The sequence below is a fragment of the Leuresthes tenuis genome, unplaced genomic scaffold, assembly GCF_036924035.1.
Source record: "Leuresthes tenuis unplaced genomic scaffold, fLeuTen1.0.hap1 SCAF_6, whole genome shotgun sequence".
Classification (NCBI taxonomy): domain Eukaryota; kingdom Metazoa; phylum Chordata; class Actinopteri; order Atheriniformes; family Atherinopsidae; genus Leuresthes; species Leuresthes tenuis.
In genome coordinates this window covers 13,924,385-13,946,321 of record NW_027325360.1, presented here as the reverse complement: position 1 = coordinate 13,946,321, position 21,937 = coordinate 13,924,385, and the positions used below count along the sequence as shown (strand labels likewise).

At 41.0% G+C, this 21,937-nt stretch overlaps 2 protein-coding genes across 3 annotated transcripts; both read left to right on the top strand.

Annotated features, from left to right (window-relative positions):
- The first annotated feature begins 8,827 nt into the window (after window positions 1–8,827).
- Window positions 8,828–16,624, top strand: LOC140309754 (DNA excision repair protein ERCC-6-like 2). Of its 2 annotated transcripts, XM_072387739.1 has the most exons (17): window positions 8,828–9,106; window positions 9,560–9,972; window positions 10,075–10,191; window positions 10,309–10,502; window positions 11,137–11,230; window positions 11,406–11,473; window positions 11,590–11,797; window positions 11,947–12,087; window positions 12,467–12,583; window positions 12,673–12,792; window positions 12,869–12,940; window positions 13,465–13,610; window positions 13,784–13,879; window positions 14,056–14,155; window positions 14,839–14,991; window positions 15,364–15,433; window positions 16,535–16,624. In XM_072387739.1, the coding sequence occupies exons 1-16, from the start codon at window positions 9,079–9,081 to the stop codon at window positions 15,403–15,405; spliced, it is 2,109 nt and encodes a 702-aa protein (XP_072243840.1). In that variant the 5' UTR covers window positions 8,828–9,078; the 3' UTR covers window positions 15,406–15,433; window positions 16,535–16,624. The 2 variants fall into 2 exon arrangements, 1 of the variants encoding a protein (XP_072243840.1); XR_011916398.1 differs by lacking the exons at window positions 14,839–14,991; window positions 15,364–15,433; window positions 16,535–16,624 and having other exon boundaries at window positions 13,789–13,879; window positions 14,056–14,142.
- Window positions 15,704–21,492, top strand: LOC140309019 (DNA excision repair protein ERCC-6-like 2). Its single transcript, XM_072386858.1, has 5 exons — window positions 15,704–15,709; window positions 16,535–17,480; window positions 17,558–17,709; window positions 18,118–18,275; window positions 19,517–21,492. Exons 1-5 carry the CDS (start codon window positions 15,704–15,706, stop codon window positions 20,724–20,726), a joined length of 2,472 nt encoding a protein of 823 aa, XP_072242959.1. The 3' UTR covers window positions 20,727–21,492.
- The last annotated feature ends 445 nt before the right edge of the window (window positions 21,493–21,937 follow it).

The window sequence follows — 21,937 nt, the reverse complement described above, 5'->3', positions numbered from 1 at the left end:
GGCTATGGATGATACGTGAAAGGAAAGAAACAATACCTAAGCTGATAAACATTTTCAAGAGTATACCATAGTGTCTCTAAACCAGGATACAGGCTGTTCTTCAGCTGCAAGCAAAGGAGCAATGATATTATCACAAAGTCCACATGAAAAGTAGGAAAACTAAAAGCTACATAAAATAACACATTATTTTAAAGCTGATGTTTGGTGCATTTAGAATGACCAGGAACTTATCATGAGCAACTCGATGTTGGAACATATTGGTATGTGTGGATAAAATACTGCTTTAGTTCATCTGTCAGGACAAGGGAAACCACTTGTGTCACACAGACAATTTTCTGCACAAGGACACCCATAAATCACTGCAAGATATAGATTCACATTGGGTAAGCACACACAAATGACTGGTTTCTGCATATCAAAGTGGTCAGATACTGTCTTTATGTAAGCGAAAAGAGTTCATTAAGGTTTCTTGGATGAAGTATAAAGGCACAAATGGCCTTGACCTGGTTGGTCTGACATGGTAGCTGATACTGTGGATAAGAAGGACTCAGCGTCGCGTTGGGTGGCACCATGTGGGAGTGGAGGATTTACAGTGTCTTCAGACCACACACAGACCAAATGAGTGAAGGAGGGATGGATGACAGAAGTGAGGCGATAGGGAGTAGCATATTAAAGTTGCAAGGGAGGAAAAGAGAGATGGATGAAAAAGGAAGAGAGTTGGGAGGACAAACAGTTTTGTGGGATAAAAAAAGAATGAATGGATCTTCTAACAGTACAGGATTACTCAAGTATGAAGAGCATGTCCAAACTATACAGTCTATAGTTCCAACCAACAATAAATTCTGCGTAATTTGTCAAACATCTTGGTGTAGCCTTACTCAGAAGTAACCTCCACCCACTTCTTCATAGATTCTATGTGGTATGCATTGCCAACAGAGCGTTTTCTCTTCCTTTCCAAATTTCATGTTTCATACTCTTAAATAATTTTCTTCCTAAATCTACACTGAACTTGTCAGGATTGATAGTGGAATAAAATATTCCATTCCCAGTATTCAAAAGCTCAAATTCCTAAATATTTTGGCCCTTCACTTGGTACTCGTTAAAGCCTTTTTGGCCATGGGGGCAGCCTCAAGTTTTCCTGGGAATGACCCCACAGTTTGGCTCACCTTTTCTTTGGATGTTTTTCTAATTCTTCTCAGCAGAATCGTTGAAACTCAGCTACACTGAATGGGGAGTCTTTTGCATCTCAACAAAGATACTCATCTGGGTTCAGGGTCAGACTCTGAATGGGGCACTCCAGAATCTGAATCTGGAAAAGGTGTTCATTGTAGATTGCTTTGTGTTTTTCTACATCCCTCTTTCTATCCTGACTTGTCTCTGGGTCCCTGTCCCAAAAACATTGATATTGAACATTGATGGTTTTTACCATAAAAAAGATTCTCCTATCTCTACAGAGTGACTCTGGATCCCTGGATCAGTAATGGCCTTCTTTCAAATTAACCCCTTTTAAAATGTACATTAAAGTACATAGTCTGTGCTATGACACAATCCTGACCTCAGTCTTCTCCTATCCTCATGACTTGACTTTTACTCGGACGTACAGCATCAACTCTGACAACCTATACAGATAGGTGCGTGTCTGGATTTGTGAGTGTTTGTTATCCAGCAAGAAAGTTAACAATAAATCTGTATTATGTGCTACTAACTGATTGTATGGTTGTGTTTCACAATATGCTTTGCTTTTAAAGGCCTTGTCAAATGCTGCAGTAGCACTGACAGATTTAGACAGACCAAATTATACTGTATCAAGGAAATAACATGAATTGGCATGCAAACATGCCAATAAATACAGATTTGTTCATCCTTTGAGGTTGCTCTTATGTGCCTTGTGGGGCCTCTCTGTGTGATTCACCATAAAGTTTTCCAGCACTAACTTGTGTACTAGGAGGAGTGCAGTATAGCCATGTAGCAGAAAGCAATGCATGCTAAATGGTCCATAAGCATGGCTTGGCCTGGCCCTGCAAGCCCCTCTGGACCCCATATGGTGAATGAGTGTGCGCTACATGCATGGACGCATGGCCTGGCTCTCAGCAGGAAGGCTCCCCACCGGATAACATGTCATAAAACACTGAGACAAATATGCAAACACATTCGCATAAGGGTATTACACACAACCATTCCGGTGGTAAAAAGAAAAAAAAAGGGGGGGAGGGTGAGCAACAAATACATTTCAATATCAGAATATCAGCCTTGAGCTGTTGTCTGATTCGTTTTCACTCTGTGCTGTTTTTACTCCACAGCGTGAACATTGCATGAAATTGTAGGGTTATCTCTCATCTATACAGGCACGTATCACCCACAAATTTACAGCAAACAGACTTCGGCCAATCATGACACCAATGAACCCATGGTTCCACACATCCTGTGAGGAAGAGACTACTACAGATACTATGTTGTACTCCCTGATCCCAACTATGAATAGGTGAGTGGAGGGGAATGTAATTGCATGCTGAAATGCTTCAGAAGTGGACGTCCAGTTCTGCTGAGCTGGTGATTTTTCTGTGGCCTCATTGTTGAGACGTGCAGTCATGCAGTCCTTTTGAGTCCCAGTCAGCGTTCGTGTTGGGTTAGAGGTGGTTCAGAAAAGAAGAAGAGGGGGGGGGGGATATTGTCCAGTAGCCAGATATTTTATTGCAAGATCAAACACTTTGTGCCTGTCCACCATGCCTGGCAGGAGAACTGTGGTCAATGCCAGCGTGGAATAAAATCACCTTCCTTCTTTCTGTTCTGTCCCATGGTTCAACTTTCTTGTTGACAGCCAACAGATCAGCTGTTTTAAAGGGCCTGCAGAGCCTTTTGATGGAAAGAGCGAAACTACACAAATTCAAGGATGCACACATTGTATACTCGTGCACAAACATGCACAACTGCCACCGTCAGTTATGCTTCCTGGTTGATGTGCTTAGTGTGGCCAATTTTGACAAACAAAAGGCTCCTCTATGGGGTTGCAGCGTAATGAGAGGCAGTTTGATTGTAAATACATTGCCCAGCAGAGTTTTCCATTTCACTGCAGGACAAAAGGGACGAGCCATCAAATTCAGGTCATCTGGGGCTTTTACGTAGGTTGTAGAGCCCTGTGACGTTTGGAGAGAATTTTATCGTCAGTGTTTTAGGGAGAGAGTGTATGAGAGCAAGAGGCTTTGTTGAAAAATAATGGTAGCTCTTCTGAATCTGCAACATTCTCACCTCCAACTTTTCACAAATGAAAAGTTTCAGTGGATTCTGCTGACTGCACTTTTTCAACATGCATGGCAGTGATGTACGTCTGCATCTTTCTAAGTGTAGACTTTTAACAACTGACATCATGCTGGGCTTTAGTTTGAGTGCTTTAACCAGAATCTTAAAACTTTATGTTGTTTTCATTAAAATTGTCCTTTTCACATGTTAAGAGGGTTACAATCTTCTTTTCCATTGTCTAGGCTTCCACTGCAACCCTCTACTTCCAATTCCCAACACAAAATGTTTCTTTTCTATGTTGTCTTTTATTATAATGCTGAACAATGTACCTTTCCCACCTTCAAAGCTTCAAAGTTTCCTCAGTTAAGTGACGAATTCCACTGTTAGGCATTATTGTTCGTAGAAAACCAAACAAACAAGCAAATAAACCTGGAGGCAGTCATGGTTTTTCCCAAGTGTGAAAGTTGAAAAGTCGACATCAGACTTCGCATCTCCAGTATATCAAATATAGCAATAGAGTGCACATAAAGGATAGACACAAACACAATGATATAATTCTGTTATAGTTTTGACATTTAGTTCTGGCAAGTTTTTCTACTTCCTGTTTTATTTCGAGTCCTCCCCTAATGTGCTTGTTCCACGTTCCTTGCTCCACTGCCCTTGTAATTGTGTGCTCTGCCCAGATTGTCGACATCTGTGTCTCGTCAGTTGCCGTGTGTGCTTGTGTGTCAATGAATGTTTGTATAGATGTACATTTTACATTTGAAATTGAGGATAACCTGCTTCTTTCCAGCTGTACTTTTTTTTTTTGCTTCATCTGCTTGTCTATTGTGTGCCCTGCATTTGGGAGCTTTCCAGAACCATCCATCTATCCATCCATTTTTTTGTATACCCGCTTAATCCAATTTAGGGTCCCGGGGGGGACTGGAGCCTATCCCAGCTGTCATTGGACGAGAGGCAGGATACACCCTGGTCAGGACAAACGAGACACACAACCATGCACGCTCACACTCACTCCTTGGGATAATTTAGTGACACCAATTAACCTAACATGCATGTTTTTGGACTGTGGGAGGAAGCCGGAGTACCCGGAGAGAACCCACGTATACACAGGGAAAACATGCCTTTGCAGGACCCATACCCATAATTATAAAATGGTACCCAGTGGGCACCATCCTGTCTGAGGATCAACACGCTTTTTCTGAATTTTTCAAGAGGACCGTGGGCTTAAAGTAGCCCAAATGTCAATATGAACCACTCTTCAGGGGATCATGCCTAGCCTTCAAGCTCCCCTTCAAAGGAAAGCATTGATTTATCCCAATGCTCACTGTTCCTGATTATGAACCAATATCATATTACTTAAATCTCTGAATTAGTAAAAAAAGAAAGCAGAAAGCAGAAGAAGTAAGTTTTCAAAAAAGGCTAAAAAAATTGTACAATACCTACATTTTCCTTCTGTTGCTGTCAACAGAAAAACATCTGTTGCGCTTCTAATGATGTTTCCAAATTTGGGGATGAAAGGAAATCCTCCCATATACGTTGTCCCCATGTGTTACCACAGCGTTAAGGTGTCAGTTCGTAGAGAAGTCTTGGGGTTTTGTTCAAAAGTGGGGTGGAGAGGAGCGGGAGATTGACAGGCAGATTAGGGCAGCTGTGGTCCCTGTACTGGTCTGGTGAAGATCGAGCTGAATTGAAAGACAAAGCTGTAGATTAATTTATCTACATGAAGTCAATCCGCAAAAATGAGCTTCCTCCGAAGGTTGGTTGGGCTCGCCCTTAGGGATAGGATGAGGAGTTTGGTCATCCTGGAGGGGTTAATCAAAAACTGTCTGGGATGAGATGATTTTTAGATCATATCAAAGTAACACAACTGGACAATTTATGTTCATTGGCTCCCCCTATAGTTGTGGAATGTAACACCACTGTCATGAAAACAAATTTCTGAGTGAGCCCGGAAAATGTACAGCCATACACATGGATTTTTTGTCATGTTTAAGAGGCCACAAAAACGCCATCAAAAGCCCCAAAAAATGTCAGTCATAAAGTAAAACTGTGTGGTACGGGGCTTGGAATCCCCCCGGCACTTTCAGGCATTTGAATTCAGATAACAAAAGTCAATGTGCTTTAAAATAAGTCAGAAGCACTTAGTTTCATTGCACATAAACTTCTTTTGTGTTGCTTTATTGAGAGTTAACACACAAAAAACTGAATGAGTACTGAAGAAAAACTGAGCAAGTGAATGGGCAAGAGGGAAAAGAGAAATGAGCACAAAAGAACAGCATGAATAATCAAGCTAATTTTCCATCTCTGCAATCAGTGCTTATGAAGCTGAAACTGTCAGTTTTGGCAAGCTTGTAATTGCTTTTGGCCCATGGAGGATCCTCTGAGTCATGAAAGAAAGAGTGTTTCCAAAGGTCTTGAGAAAAAGACAGGACTTTCATTCAGGTTTTCCTTCGACCACTGTTTCTGAACAGCATCTATGTTTTATTCAATTCAAACTTTAAGCCAGCCAAATTAATCCGACTGAGATGAAAAACAACAGCTGCAGAAAACACTTTAGCCAGAAAGTGTCATAACAGGTGGGTTTAAGAAAAGCTAGAAACACATAACTGTGTTATGTGCATGAACATTATTAGATAACAGTGTTCGGCAGCAAGAGATGTTTTTCATTTGAATTTTCTCATTAATCTGATCACAATGATTACTGCATGCTGCTCTCACTCAGTATTACACTTGTATTGATCATTCTATTATATGCATTATGCAATATGCATTCTAAATCTAGATTATCTTTATGGTGAAGATAATCTAGAAATAATCAGTTCATACACCGTGAAACAGTAGAAAAACATTGTTTTTTCACTTTTTTTGCAATTTTTCAAAGAGTATTTGAGAGAAAACATCTTAAATACACCACTTTTCATTTATTTTGCTAGCCTTGCCACAGAAGTTTGTTCTACAGTAAGAAAACACACCTTACATATCTTTGAGTCATAGCAGTAAATTTAAAAAAAAAAAATTACTTGTGAAACTGTGTTTCAACCCATTAAATGTGTCAAACTAATGAAAGCCTTGTAGACCAAGCACACATCTGCAAAACTTGCAGCATCTCAAAGTTGTCTTTTTATGGCCCCCTAAACTTGCCTAATGATTCACACAAAAATGACAAATACGACCCATCCAGGGCGTAGTCCACCTCTCCCTAATGGCAACTGACGGGCTCCAGCTCCCCATGACCCTGGATTGAATCATTGAATCGATATAGCAAATAGATGGATGAATGGGTGACAAATAGGACCCAACCCCTATAATAGTGGCTGTAAATAATAAAGCAAAGAAACTGACAAAACATTTGAGGAGGAGAACGTTTTTTTTATAAAATCTTTAGCTAAAACAAACAGCCACACACACATATATGATGTTAAATTCACTTTTACTATTTATCAATCAGTGTATCCTTCAGTACTCCACACATAAAGCAGAGGAGCAAAGCTACACATGGTTTGAAAACCAACACTTGTTTTCAGAAATGAAAACCAAAGCCCATCACGGCCCACTTGACACAGTCGCTCAACTAAGTCAACTAGTCATCTGTGAATATGTCTGTTTATGCGAGCTTCTTATCTGCAGCCAGTGATCTATTTATCCCAACTCTCTCTGCTTCAGTGGTAATGTATTATTGAGAACGAGGCCAGAGAAGGCCCTTGTGGTTCAGTGCGAGAACAAGTGTGTGAGAGTTCTGGTGCAATATGTAAACTGTTTGACATCAGTGTTTGGGCTTTCTTTATGAGAACATCTGCAGCAGCTGCCCTATAAATTCCCTGTGTTGAGAAAGCAGGAACAAAAAGTTCCATTTTTGTATGTCAGTGTACCATGGCGAGAAGCGGACCTAGTCGCGCCTCATCTGGAGCGCCATGGACAGAGTTTAGGGAAAATCAAATCAGGGATGGAGAACTGAGACAGCACTGCTGTGTGTTTACAAGTCTGTTCAGCATGGAAACAGAGAGCCTCAAAGTGAACTTAATGCCATCATATCAAACATATTTGTTTTGATTTTATCACACTTCTACAAGCGTTAGGTCAGAGTTGGTTGCGATATTCTTGTGACTGTCCAGCAGTACTGACTGATATAATGATGGTTTCATTTTATGTATAAGAAAATCTTTACTATTAGTGCTATGGTAGCATTTGCATTGCACAGTTTTAAGCAATCCTCATTAGCAAGTTTCTTTTCTTGTGTTTGTTCTTTTTAAATCATTTCTCAAGGTGTTTGGGTAAAGGGAGTGATTAGGATTTGAAACAATCAGATTTTTACATGTATTTATAACAAAAATAATTTTATCTTTTAAGAAGTTACTTGCCACATTAGGTCCTTATAAGTAAAGCAAAAAGTAATACATTTATACATCTATTTTTAAGTTAGCAACTCAAAAAGCTTTCTGGCTAGAGTAACCTGGGAAAGAAAGATTTTATAACAAGACAATATTTCTTTAACTGATTTATTAGTGACAGCTTTTACTTTATTAAATCTATTTTTACCCATAGTTATTTTCTTTTACATTTGTTTAATCTATTAAATTGATTAATTTTATTTCAATTCGGTTGTATCATTATTTTAATGTTAGATTCATAATACTGTTCATATTGTTTTGATACCTCTGATATTTTTTCTTTAATTTTCCCAGAATGGAAAGCACTTTGGGTCAACTGCTGTTGTTTTAAATTTGCCATAGGATTAAAGATGACTTGACAATTGTCTTTTACTGACTGACTTCTGATTAACTTTGTGCAGCCCTATTTACATCAAATCCATCAACCCATTAATCCAATTCAGGGTTGTTTCTTCAAGTAAACGGGAAAAAAATTCCAAGAACTGAGGCGATTCTCCAAGATGCTTCGAAAAACCAAGCTGTTCACCTGAAAAAATTAACCTGAGAGAGTCATTAAAAGTTAGGTAATTTGTATTTATCACAAACAGTATATAAACTTAATTATTACTGACTCGAATGGCCCATCTTTTCTTTTTTTCCACTGAGTGCCCATCACATAGACTTGTAAACTGAATATGTAGCCTACGAACTCTTGATTATATGTTCAGTCATAAACTATTTTCATTACAATTTTCAACAATTTCTTGTCTAAAAGTCTTATTTCTTTTCTTAAAAACTTAGTTAGGAAACAGTGGGAAAAGTTTTCAGATAAATGTGCCAAGCAGTACAATATCTCCCAGTGAGTGCAACAAAAAAAAGCCAATAAATTAAAAAAACAAAGTCAAAGAATATTTCAAATTTTCACGTTCACACAAATAATTACAGCACTAAAATAACTGTTTTTTTGTTACACTTCAACACTGAACTTCATTTGTAATCTGAGGCAAACAGAAGGTGTGCAGCACTTTCAACACAATATTCAATAAATTCAAGATGTTTGAGTCAGAGAAAACAGATAAAATTTTTTTAAAAATGCTCAGCTTTTAGAAATAAATAACAGGATGATTTGGAGTCTGTTTAGGAAACATCCTGTATTCATCTTCATCTTTTTAAATGTGTCGAAAGTGCGGTGCTGGTTGCTAAGTTAGATAAACATTTAAGAAGCTGTGGGGAAGTTGCTGCAGATCGTGCTGCCTTCTTCCTTTTTGTCTGCGGAATTAGAAAGCATTTTTGGGAAAACTATTAGCGACTGACATGGAAGCATGTGACTTGATATATTCAAGTCCTCCGTTTCAGTTTAACCTCAGCGTTTTACTGACTTGTAAATGTTAGCTAAGCTAATCAGGTTAGCAAACAAGCTACAGTCTCTCCTCCTCAGGCTGAACGATCAGAGGGGAGTTGATGTATCCCGATGGCTTCAACTTCTGCTGCTGGAAAAGGTTTGTAAAGCACGTTTATTCTAAACCACTGTCATTTCCTGTTTACTAAATCGTAACGCGATGTGAAGCCTCTGCAGTTTACTAAAATCCCCCCCCTCTTTAAACTCCTTGGCTTTACCTGCATTGATTAGCTTTAACGCCACTTGTTAATGATTTACGGAAGATTGGTGAGTAGATTATTTTGATTTATCTGAAACTTTGAGAGAATATCACTATTGTTCTGTTAAAAAAAGTATATTATTTTGTATTCTCTTTAAAAAAAAAAAAGCCTTTAGATCAAATTTGCACTTTTTTTTTTTACTGTAGTGTGTTCAGTGAAACTCTTTTTTTTTCTAGTTCAAATCCCCATTATCTACCATGTTGTTAATCTATCATTGATGGGAGAAACAGTGTTTTTTTTTTTAAAGAAACTGCATAATATAACGTGGATTCTTTGTTATTGTACCTTTCCAGGAGTGTGGCATGAAGGTGACTGTTGTCTGGCTCCAAATCCAAGAGATGGCATCCCGAGAGAGGCCACCATCCAGAGACTGTCGTCTACCTCGCATAGTAATGACACAGCGTGGGTGATATTCACTAAAGATGTGGAAGAGGAGGAGCAAGAAGAGGAAGCCATACCTGTCCTCAAACTCACGAGGCCCGGCTTAAACCATTTTACCCAAGAGAAACCTATGTTTCCTGCTAGCATCATTGACTCAAGTCTCTGCATCCCTTTAAAGCTGAATGGGGAAGACAGTGTCCCTTATACAATCAACAGATACCTTAGGGATTACCAGAGGGAAGGTATCAGGTTCATTTACAATAACTACGTCAGTTCCTATGGTTGTATCCTAGGCGATGACATGGGTCTTGGAAAAACTGTACAGGTACAAAGGACGTGAGCTGCAAAACTAAAGAATTGTTGAAATGTGAGTATTTGTTCTTGACATGGCTCTCTGTTTTTCATTCCCTCCTCCTCTTTGCCATAGGTCATTGGTTTTCTTGCTGCTGTGTTGCACAAAACAGGCACATGGGAGGACATAGAGAACAACAGGCCTCAGTTTCTGCAGAGTCAGTTACCCTCCAAGCAAAGTAATCCCTGCAAAGTGGGTATCAAATTATACTACTTGACTAGACATTTTTCCATATGTCAGGCACATTCAGTCGTGTGCGGCAGATCCTTGCGCTGTTTTTGATTTTTGTGTTTTTATGATGTTGCCCAGGTGTTTCTCATTGTGGCCCCACTGTCAGTGCTTTACAACTGGAAAGATGAACTGGACACATGGGGTTACTTCCAGTGTGTGGTGGTCCACGGGCTGAAGAAAGAGGATGAGCTGGCTCGCATCAGGAAGGGTCGCATTGAGATTGCTCTCACCACCTATGAGACTCTTCGCCTCTGTTTGGATCAGTTTAATAGGTCAAAATAACAGAGACACAGCACATCTCACCCTAGAATTAAGTGTGCAGACTCTATGCAACCAGGGAGTCAAAGAAAATGCCTGTAGTGGGCTAAAAACTTTAACAACAAGCTGCTTGGATTGGCAAAGGCAATTGAAAACATAACGATGAGGATTTCTTTGTGTTTCACCAGAGCATGATTACCATGCTGTCAGAATGCTTCACATACAAAAACATAGTAACAAGAAGCTGACATTTGGATATATGACCTACGAGTGACTCTTTCTGTTTCTGCTGATGCCTCAAGTTTGTATCAACATTCGTCCTCTGAAAAGCTCTGTTTTTCAGGTCAGGAGCCTATAAACATTTAGTTGTAGGTTCTTTGTCCTGTTGGTAGTGTAAGAAAAACACGAGTGTTTTGCTGGCAGGCAAAAGCGGTGAGAGGCACAACGTTCCCACAATACACAGTAGTCATGGTAGAGTGAATTATTTTCCCTTCTGGTCTGGACGATGCATGTTTGGATTGGGCTCTGTGTCCGAAAAATATTGTTTTTTTTTTTACATCCTTCTTGAATATGTCCCAAATTATTTGTTGTCCCTGCACCTGCTTTTTTCCTACTCTTAAGAATAAGGTATCTCTGCCCTCCCTGCAGGATAGAATGGTCCGCGGTGGTTGTGGATGAGGCCCACAAAATAAAAAATCCAAATTCTCAGATCACTCAGGCCATGAAGGAGCTGAGATGTCAGGTCAGAGAGCATTAAACTTTACAATGTTCTTACAATATGTGTCTAAAGAAGTGTTTGACAAGGGATCATGCTGTATAGATGAACTGATGGTGGCGTGCTGGTGGTATTAAGTGAACGTTATCGGTTTCAGATATACTTAGTAATACCTGATATTTGATGCTTATGTTTCCATCAGATCAGAATTGGTCTCACTGGCACCATCTTACAGAACAACCTTGAGGAGCTATGGTGTGTCATGGATTGGTGAGCTGCCTGCATATTTACAAACACACCTCAGCAATGACACTGGCACATTTAGCCATTTTAAGCTGAAAATGGTTTCCGGTGGCTTTTACATGAATATCTTTTATTCGGTTTAGGGCCATACCAGGCTCTCTCGGCAGCTTACGCCATTTCAAGAACAAGTTCTCGGATCCCATTGAGCGAGGGCAGAGGCACAGTGCAACTAAACGTGCCCTGGCTACGGGGAGGAAGACTGTCAGAGCCCTGGCTAGGAAGATTTCTCCTTGGTTTTTCAGGAGAACTAAAGCTCTCATCAAAGAACAACTGCCAAAGAAGGACGATAGGGTGAGATTTGGCACGTCAAAGCGACTCAGACTCTTATCATTCTCCCGAAACGCACAGTCCATCATCTGCGGTGTGTTATAAAATTGAGGCGAAGTTTGATGGCATCTTAAAGCGTTCTCTAAGAGCTTCTGTGCTGTGTTTTGTCCTAGGTGGTGTACTGCTCTCTGACAGACTTTCAGCACACTGTGTACCAGGCAGTGCTGGACACTGAGGATGTGGCTTTGCTGCTGCGATCGTCAGAGAAATGCGACTGTCAAAGTGGACGCACCCGCAGAGGCTGCTGCTATAAAGTTAGAGCTTCTCTATTGCTATTGTGTGTCTTCTTGTATCTTATAATCGGTAAAAGCTTGATTGTACAGTTTGGGCTGTTTTATACATGTCCCTTTTAAATTTTGAAGGAAGTTACGTGAGGCAGTTTTTCATCTTGTTTCTTTAATTTGAATTACACAAAATAACATGCTTCTCTAGCTGTGGACATTGTTTTTTTTTCTTTGCTATGGTACAGTGTACCTTTTTATAAAGAGTTTTTTTTTTTTTCCTCGATACAGAACATTAAAGTGTGCTAGAATCATAAGTTGATCCTTTCAGTGCAGAGATAAATTTGGTAAACGTGCTTTTACTTCAAGACTGCTCTCATTAAATGGTCCAGTTTTCCTTCTTTTTTTGCAGATGAACTCTGAAGGCGTTCAAGTGAAGGAGCTCTACTTTAGTTACTTGGCCATATTGAGGAAGGTTGCCAACCATGCAGCGCTGCTTCAGTCTACTCCGAGCACCAGCAAGAAACAGGTAAAGTCACAACATATCTCTTGCACACATTCTGCGGCACGTGCAACACTGTTTTCATCTTGCTCATTGAAACGGTCTCTTTCTTTCAGGAAAAGTACGTGAGTTCCGTCTGTGCGAAGGTTTTTGAGAAGTTTCCGGACTTTGTGCACCGGTGCAGAAATGAAGCGTTTGAAGCCCTTTCAGATCCAATGTACAGTGGAAAAATGAAGGTACAAAAGCGAAGCAATCATTGTCAGATGCTCTTCTTTGTCGGTGCTGGGTAACACGTTCCTTTTTCTCTTTTAGGTTTTGCAGAAGCTGCTCAAATACTACCTGCAAAAGAGGGACAAAGTACTTATCTTTTCTCTGTCAACCAAGGTGAGGCCAGTGTGTGTCGTGTGGGTATCTTGAACGAAGCCTCTGAATTGCCGCTGCTGTGAGACTTTAACTGGTTTACAGAGAAAATAGTAGCAGGAGCCTACTGAGAGTTTTCTCATGACATACTGTACATTTATAGGTAAGCCTTTGGGGTTTTGAAAGAGCAACTGGAGTATTTAAGATAATTTGACTCTGCGTAGTCTAATGGTTGCTGTCATCCGATACCGTGTGATAATATTTGTGGCTGTGAGGTCATATTTTCATGACCTGCGCTTAATGTTTTTTGGGGAAAAGGGTTAATAAAGGGCAAAGCTTAATATAACCCATATATTATATGCATAAACATACAGTTACAATGCTGAGTACATTCCACTGGATGTTTTATCATTTTGTTTGAATTATCTCCTCATTTTACCGCAGAAAAAAATATCAGTGCCTTTGCTTTTTTTCCCCCCATTATTTAATGTGTTTTTAATTCTTTTTTTTTTTTTTTTTAAATGTTTAATGTGTGTACAACCTGTCAGCTGTTAGATGTGCTGGAGAGCTACTGCATGGCTGAGGGTCTGGACTTCAGCAGACTGGATGGATCCACTAAACCCAGAGAGAGAGTCCAGATGGTCAAAGACTTCAACAGCTCCTCTCACGTCAACGTCTGCCTGGTTTCTACCATGTGAGTTGGAAACGATAAGAATTTGAAGCATTGTGCTAAATATTAAAAGTCACGCCTTGTGCCGTACATTAAACATTAAGATCTTAAAGACGTCCCAGCGTGTTTTCTCAGTTTTTGGTTTGTTTTGAACAGATTTTTAAATGAAACCCTGAGATTATTGTTTCTTTTATTAGGGCAGGTGGTCTTGGTCTCAACTTTGTCGGTGCTAATGTGGTTGTGCTGTTTGACCCCACCTGGAACCCAGCCAATGATCTCCAGGCTATTGACAGGTAGGTCGTGGTGCCAGTTCTTTAGTGGCATTGCTTTATTGTTTTCTTAGCAGCTCTGACAATATTGTGTAATTGCTAATTGTTGCAAGCAGTATCCAAAATGAAGACTATTTAGTTTTATTGCACTATCTAATGCTATAGACATAATGCCTGTGTGTGTATTTGTGTCTCTCCAGGGCGTATCGGATTGGCCAGTGCAGGGATGTTACTGTCCTTAGGCTGATCTCACTTGGGACTGTAGAGGAGGTTATCTACCTCAGACAAGTTTACAAACAGGTACTCGACAGATATGAGCAGTAAGTTGTAATGCGAGTTCGGCAAGACAGTTATGCCCCGAAAAACCGTGTCAAAGTTAAACCTCTTCCACAAAAAATTGTTGGAACTTTTCATTTTCAAACCATTTTAACTCAGATTTCTTTTTTTTTTGGATTTGAGGTCTGCATCACATTTCAATAGATTTGGGACAGGAGTGACAAAAGACTGGAGAAGTTGCGCAGTTTTAGGAACATCCCACAACCGATGAAGTCGGTAACATGAATTTGTATTGGGGGAAAAAAGAGCATTTCAGAGAGCCTTTCAGAAATGGGGAGGACTTTCAACAGTGAAAGACTGAGGGTGGGCTGGTTCTCTCACAGAATGTGACTTGGACTGTAATCACTGCTGGGTTTCCTGTTACCCAATATCAAACAAGGATTGGAAAGATTGCATTTTACAAGCTTCACCAGTTCTCTCTCGCGCTCTCTTCCCAAACACCTACAGAGTATGTTAAAAGAGGAGATGAGTCAACACGACAGCGAACACGCCCGTGTCCCAGATCTTTTCAGTCATGCTGACGGCATGAAATTTGAAGTTTTTGTGTTACAAAAACAAACTTTATATTTGTAGGCTTGCATTGATCTGCAAGTCATGCTTTGGTTGTGGTTTGAATGTATTTTCTGAAATGATTTTGTTTTCACCAGCAATTGCAGTGCTCTGTTGTCGGCAAGGAGAGCTCTCGGCGGTATTTTGAGGCAGTGCAGGGGCACGGTGTCCATAAAGGGGAACTGTTTGGGATCAAAAACCTCTTCAGGCTGCAGACCCAGGGGACATGTCTCACCCGCAGGATTCTAGAGGTTATTGTTTGATTGATTATGAGCAGTAACAGTACTGGATGTCACAAATACAACGGGTGTTTTTTTGATGGAGTATCACTGTTGTGAGGTTCATTTTGCTAATACTCAGAATAAGTTTTATGCATGGACAGTGCAATCCGATTTAGAATTTTCTCCTGGATCCTGGATCCTGGGCCTGGGCCTGGGCCTGATCCTATAGATCCTACAAGGCCTGAAACATAACCAGGACACTTGTGTTTATATAGACAGTGTTAGGCTTTGTTAAGATGGAATATGAAAACTGAAGCATTTGTTGATAATTCTGACAACACTGCGATGATGTTATCCAGTGCAATGTTTACGTTTTGATAAATGTGTCTCTCATCCTGTCAGCGAGAAGGACAAGTGGAGGCCGGCGTGATGACAACAAGGTGACGAGAAGGAGGAGAGGAAAAAAGATGGCGTGAGTAACCTCTGTTCTCATATACCCGGACCGCAGGGGCACTCGTCTTTCCCCCCTCTGCTTTCCCAAGCAGCCCACTCATCCTCCCATTCCCATGTGAAAGAGGGCATAGCTCAATCACAGGCTTTCGTGTCGGTTAAACCAACCCACTCTATATTATTTAAGCAGCCCACATCTTCTATTCTGATAGGGTGAAAATGACAAACTGCTTCCAGCGATCTTTTTTTAAACGCACATTAAATAGGTCCTCAGGACTATAATACTAATACTATGATGGTACTGATCAAAATATCAAATTCAGTAGATTCCCATTGGACTTTGCTATGAGCCTTGGCTCATAGGAAACATTTTACACTAAATTCTACATTGGAAATGACACCGAAGGACGAGGTTCCCTTGGTCTCACTTTTTCTCTGAACCAGATGGAAACAGCAGCTGGATCTGATTATTTGCTCGACCCAATAGAAGGAACACAGGGACAGACCACACCGAAGCCTATCTTCTATTTTACAGCTATTTATTTACACAGCGATGTCCCTTATCATTCTTTTCCCAGCCAGGCCTGCACTATGAGCCACGCTGTCCTTTTTTTTTTTTCTTTTTTCTTTGCAGTCGTGCTGCTCCACTGAGACCACTCGCATTCTTGCAGACATACTGAATACACTGGGGTGCCTTAACACGCGCTGAAAGAGGCTCGAGGCTTCTAAGCACACAAGCCCTGCAAAAACCTTGGAAGAATAGTGTATTTTGCTAATTTTATGAAATTAGAATCTCCCTCTATTCACACAACTCTGGGAAATGTTGTGTCACGTTTGTTTTCTTTGTTTCGTATTACATCATGGTAGAGAGGGCTTATGTCACATTGAAATGTATTACGATTTATTGTTGGAAAATAAATGTTTTTCTTTTTTCTTTTAATTTGTAGCCTTTTGGTTCATTTTTGTAGCTTGATGCAATGCATATAAATGTATATATACGTATATTTATAGTTTTATTTGCAATTTAGTCATTTTTCGATCTCGTATGACTTAAAACCACTTTTTCCCATTTCAGTCTGCCTAACCTTTTCTTTTTGTCTTCATTTCTACTCTTTTATTTCAGGAACCTGGAGATTCACTTACAGATGGCCAAGTACCAAAAGATGAGGCAGCCAAAAAGACCAGAGATGCGGCAAAAATTCCCAAAGGTGTGCTGGACTTCAGCAGTGGGAGTGAAATGGACGAGGACGTACAGGGGCTTAAAGATAAGGCCTCAGACCCAAGTGCAGATGATGATATCAGGAGTGGGAAAGCTAACACTGGTCCTGGTCGAATGAGTCTCCTCCAGCAAGGTTTCTCGAGACTCCTCGAAAGGGTCAAAGAGAGACCAGAGTTAGGAGAAGGGGGCAGTAGTTCAGATGTTGAAGGAAGCCCCTTTGAGGAGGATGCTGACGATCTACAGATCAGGAATACGTCTAATGGCATCTCCAAGATCTCCAGTGTAGGGAATGGAGCTCTCTGTGTCCCCAAATCTGGATCAAAAACCTGGGACACTAGCTTAAATAGAAAACATGAAGGTAATGGAGACGAGATTTCTTTGTTAAAAGAAGGTGATTATGCTGTAAGGAGACAGGGTCAGAAACGATGGATAGATCAACAAATTTCAGTGGATGACGAGAGCGATGAAAACGCTTCACTAGTAAAAAAGAAAGCTGATAAGCTCAATACTAGACTTCCTAAAGGGCTTCACTTTGAGGGCTGCTCGGATGAATCGGAGGATTTAGACCTAGAGGCAAAGTATTTACATGCTTCTAACAGAGGAGGACATGGAGGAAGGGGATCAGACCGCTACAAAAGGAGGCAAAGAGCTAGTGCAAGGGACAAGGGAAGGTCCAAATACACCGAAGACATAGAGACATTCACGTCTTCAGAGGATGAACACACAAGTCCTGCAACTGGCTCAACAGAGAGACTTGCTGGAGTGCCAAAAGGGATTTCATTTACAAGTCTGAGAGGTCCGACATCCCCAGCGTCCAAAGAAAAGAATGGAGCCATCGACAGTGTGCTAGGTTAGATTCAATATTTCATGCAAGGGTTTTCTCGAGCTTAATTCCAACATTCATGATGCATCTATTGTTACTTAAAGGAGGCGTACAGGAGGTGGTGTATACTCACTCTAACCAGTGCGTGGTGGGGGGGAGCAAAGCAGAGGAGCTGATCAGTCGGGCTGCTGTACGGGACGTCTTTGAACGCAAAATGTACTCGCAGCTCCCAGCCAACCTTCTCAGTACACAGGAGGTACGTATGAAAAGCACTGGTGCAATCCAACGAGTCTTTAATCATGCATCACCAGTCCAGCACTATAACCCTGCGTTAATGCCAGATAATAGGAAGGAAATAGTCATAGTCAAAATAAAAGAAACCTATTTATTTCGTTCTCCTGTCAGGCATTCTGGATAATTTATTAGTGATGTTGCAAAGAAATGTGCCATTTTTCTCTAAAAAAAAAAGACAGTTATGAATGTTTTCTGCGAATAGATCCTCCCAAATGGCGAAAAACTTAAGAATAATAGGGCTTGGAGCTAATTTAAAGTTAGGCACATGATCATAAGCTGTGTTTTAGTTGTTGGGTTTTGGAAAAACGGGTAGCTCTACAATGGGCTTGTCACTCCTTCTATAACACCTACTTCGGTTTGATTGCACCAGAGCCTTCCAGCGACCCTGCCAGACAGTCAGCCTCGCCCTCCCACAATCCAGATGCAGAGGCCCAATGTGGATCATCCAGTCGTCTTCGTCAGGAAGAGTGTGCACCACAGTGGACAGACCACCGTTATTATCGGAGAGACTCCCAAATCCATATGCAGGTAGTGAGAAGCAGTCAAGAGGTATAGGTGGTGGATTGCATATAGAGGGATTTACCAAGAGAGGTAGAAGGCGGTAGAGGTGACCGCACATTTGGGCAACTAAAGAGGACTGTAGAGCAGCGAAGCTGCTACAAAAGCAAAGAAAAAATTCAAAAGGAATTAAACAGGAAAATGAACAAAGGAAGAAAAGGATGGCTGAAGAGGTTGAGTAACGTGGAGGGAAGGAAAGACTAGAGGAATTTCTGGCTGTGTAGGGAAGTAAGTGAAAACCCACCACCGACATAGTGTTGAGCACCCCTACCTGGGCCCTAATAATTGTGGGTATGTGTGTGCGTGTGTGTGTTTTTAGCATGGGACCACCTCTGAGTTTTCCCTTCCACCTATTTCCCAGCATCGTGCCAAAGATTACCCGGTTATGATCAGGCCCAACAGTGCAGGAGTTTTTCCCCCTCGCAACCGCAGCCCTCCCGGGACTAACCAAGTATGATTGCCTTAGGACTTCCAAACCCACAGTGGTACATACACACGCATTCAAACTGGCATTTACACATTTACAGATGCATAATATTCATACACGACTCTGTCCTGCTGGATCACCTCCGCCCCTAACCCTCCCAAACCCTCATATACCGACACACAGACACCTTTATGGCTCCAGTCTCACTCCCTAAGGGGGAAGCCTGTATCTCTGCCCAGAGGCTCACCAGGGAGTGAAAATACACACTAGTTATATTGATATCGCCTCAATTAACCTAACTGTTTAATGATTTAAATCCACATTCGCGTCAGGTTTTATAGCCCTTGCTTTTATTTATTGTTTTTCCAGTGAAAAGCCACAAATGGCAATAACACCAACATAATGCTGCTGTAACACGAGTGACTTTAAAGTATTTCTGTCCCTGAGTCTGGTTATACCAGTGTTTTAATGACTGCCCAGGAGCTCAGGAAAAACACCTCATTCTGCACTGCTGTCTGGATGCGAGCCTGACTGTGTGGAGAACTATTCATCTAAGGTCAGGCCTGACAGACCCGCAGGATATCTTAATAATAGTATAGGCCTTGTGGCTTTTATAAGATGTTGCTTTTTGTCTAATTGCACGTATCTTAGAGTATACTCACAAGTGTCAGATACTGGACTTATGACTATTTTGTATGTGTGAGTATAGGTTAAATTCACGTGATGTCAGCAGGTGATTTAGGCATTTATTTCTTACTTTGTGTGTTTTGTGTTTTTATTGTAGGCAACAACTGGAGGAAATGGCAGAAAAATTCCAATTTTCCTCAGTCCATCAATTTGCCATTGAGATTTTAAAAAGAGACTCAGAGCAGCGACTTGCCTGGCTACGGCAGTATTACACCTCACTGAATCACCCTGACCTGGCTAACGCTGTCACAGACAACTTCATTCTACCCGTTTCAGGACAAACCGCCACCTCTTCGACGGCTGCCTCTTCACCGTCCGAAAAAAACTGCCACGCCGAGAACGAAAACCGACAAAAGGATCCCTCAAGAACTAGGAAAAGGGTAAAATGCACTCGGAAGAGTACGGAGCCCAAAACTAAACATGAAACTCCACGGAATAATGTTTCTGTGCCACAAATTACATCTGGCATCGCACAAAACGATGTTATTGAGCCTCGCAGAAAGCAAAAGATATCACAAAAGAATGTGCTAGATCCTCTATGTGATGTTCCAGGCCCTGAGTCAGAGGAGCAGGAAGAGACGGTCTTTAGTGCCAGAGGACACAAGAGGACAAAGAGTGGTAGTGTTTCTAGTTCTGGAGCCTACAGAGCTGGTGGTGGTCTTGGCGTGAATCCGGCCAGCAGCAGTGGTCTGGGGTCTGGGGAGGCTGCTGCTTTCCTGAACCGCACAGACAGAGATACCCCTTCTTCTTCTGACTTCAGCCATTGCAGCTCCGCCATGTTATCCAAACCCACAGCACAAGGACAGGAGCGGGAGCTGGAATGGTCTGCGAGAACACGTGAAGCTTTGCACGAGCAGAGAGCGAATTCTCAGCCAGCCTCCACCTCCGGTAATCACTCCTTCTTAACAGATCTTATAGGAGATACATCAATTCTTGACGACTTACTAAAACCAAAGCCCAAAAGTGGACAACAGAGGAGCACCCCCAATACAGCCCCCGCGCCGTCAGTGTCATTGAACACAAGTTTTGTCAGTCCATCATCTAGAGAAACGAGTGATTCCGGTTCGAGCTCACAGACTCAAACTGTCCAGCAGGTCAGTGCACCGCTGCAGGCATCAAAAGGTCCTCGCAAAGACATCTGGGACATCCTGAATGAGGGCAATGAGGAGAGAATCAACAGACTAACAGACCCAGAAGAAGTGCAAAGAATTTGCATCAACACTAACTTCGCTGCTAGAAATGTGTCTGGACAGAGGGAGAGCAAGAGTCTTTGGAAAACCAACGAGAAGTTCCTGTGGAAGAAATGATGCTGACGAGCATTTTTTTTTTGGTCGTTTCTTTTTTTTTAAGATTATTTTGGCAGTTCCCAAGGAAATTGGAAAAGAAAACAAAAAAAACTGAAGTGATATTTAATGCAAGGTGGCCTGCCTGGAATTTTAGTTACCCGTTTTAATTCAAATTATTATTTCAAATGATTTTTAAAAAATGTATTTTTTTTAAATATTTGTAAATATTTAGGACTCATTTAGTTTGTGGATGACTGTTACCCCATGTACTCCGGTTCTAGAGCTGTGCTCTAGTTTATTCGTTGTTTTTTTAAGTGTAAATAAGTAACTCAGAATTTATACCTTTCTGAAATGGTAGTATTCTGGGGTCAGTTATCTTTCTTTGCTGTAAGTGCAATGAGCTTTTCATTGAATGTGATACAGTGCTGTGCTGCATAAAGATCGTGGCCGTCTCGAATGATGTGAACTTCCTCTTGTACCATTGCTTGAACAGCGCATCTTTTGAAAACTGGTTGCTGGTTTTGGGCTCTGAATTCTATGAAACACTACCTGCAAAACGTTAGGTTTTCTGGTGTTCACGTCTCAAGATATCAGCTCTTATAATGATGTTACATCTATTTGAAAAGCACTTTGCAATGAATACTTTTCAGTGTCAGTTAAATCCCTCCTGAGATCCTTTCCGCACGTGCTATCAAAGCTGTGCGATAGTTATGCAGACCTTAATCTATGGTACCTGTGGTCTGGGCCACGCCCTTTACCAACTCAAATATGAAAGATGGGATTGTTTTATGGGAAAATGAGACATTAAAACGATAGAATCCAATAATTATTCATTCATAAATACAATCTGAATAAAACAGAATGCAATGATTTGTGGTAAGTTGTCAATATACTTCCATAAAGGGGAGATTTCTCCATGAATGGTAAAAAAAAAAAGTATCTTCTTTACTAAATAGGATGCGTTCAGGTTGCGTCAGATTTCTCTCTTCCTCAGTTCAAAAACATTTTGCGTCACAGAAGAAAGAAAAGTAAGACGCGGGAAAGCAGCAAACTCAATTGTTTGAGGTATCAGAAAAAGTTGCTGCTGTATCATCTGTCAGTGAATTTCAGCTCAGATGTTCTCTATGTGCTGTACATAAGTTGGATCTTGCAACCCGCTGCTTTCAGCGAACGCATCAAAACGTTGGTGCAGCTGATTAAGGGAATGTTTTGACATTATATTTCGCTGTAGG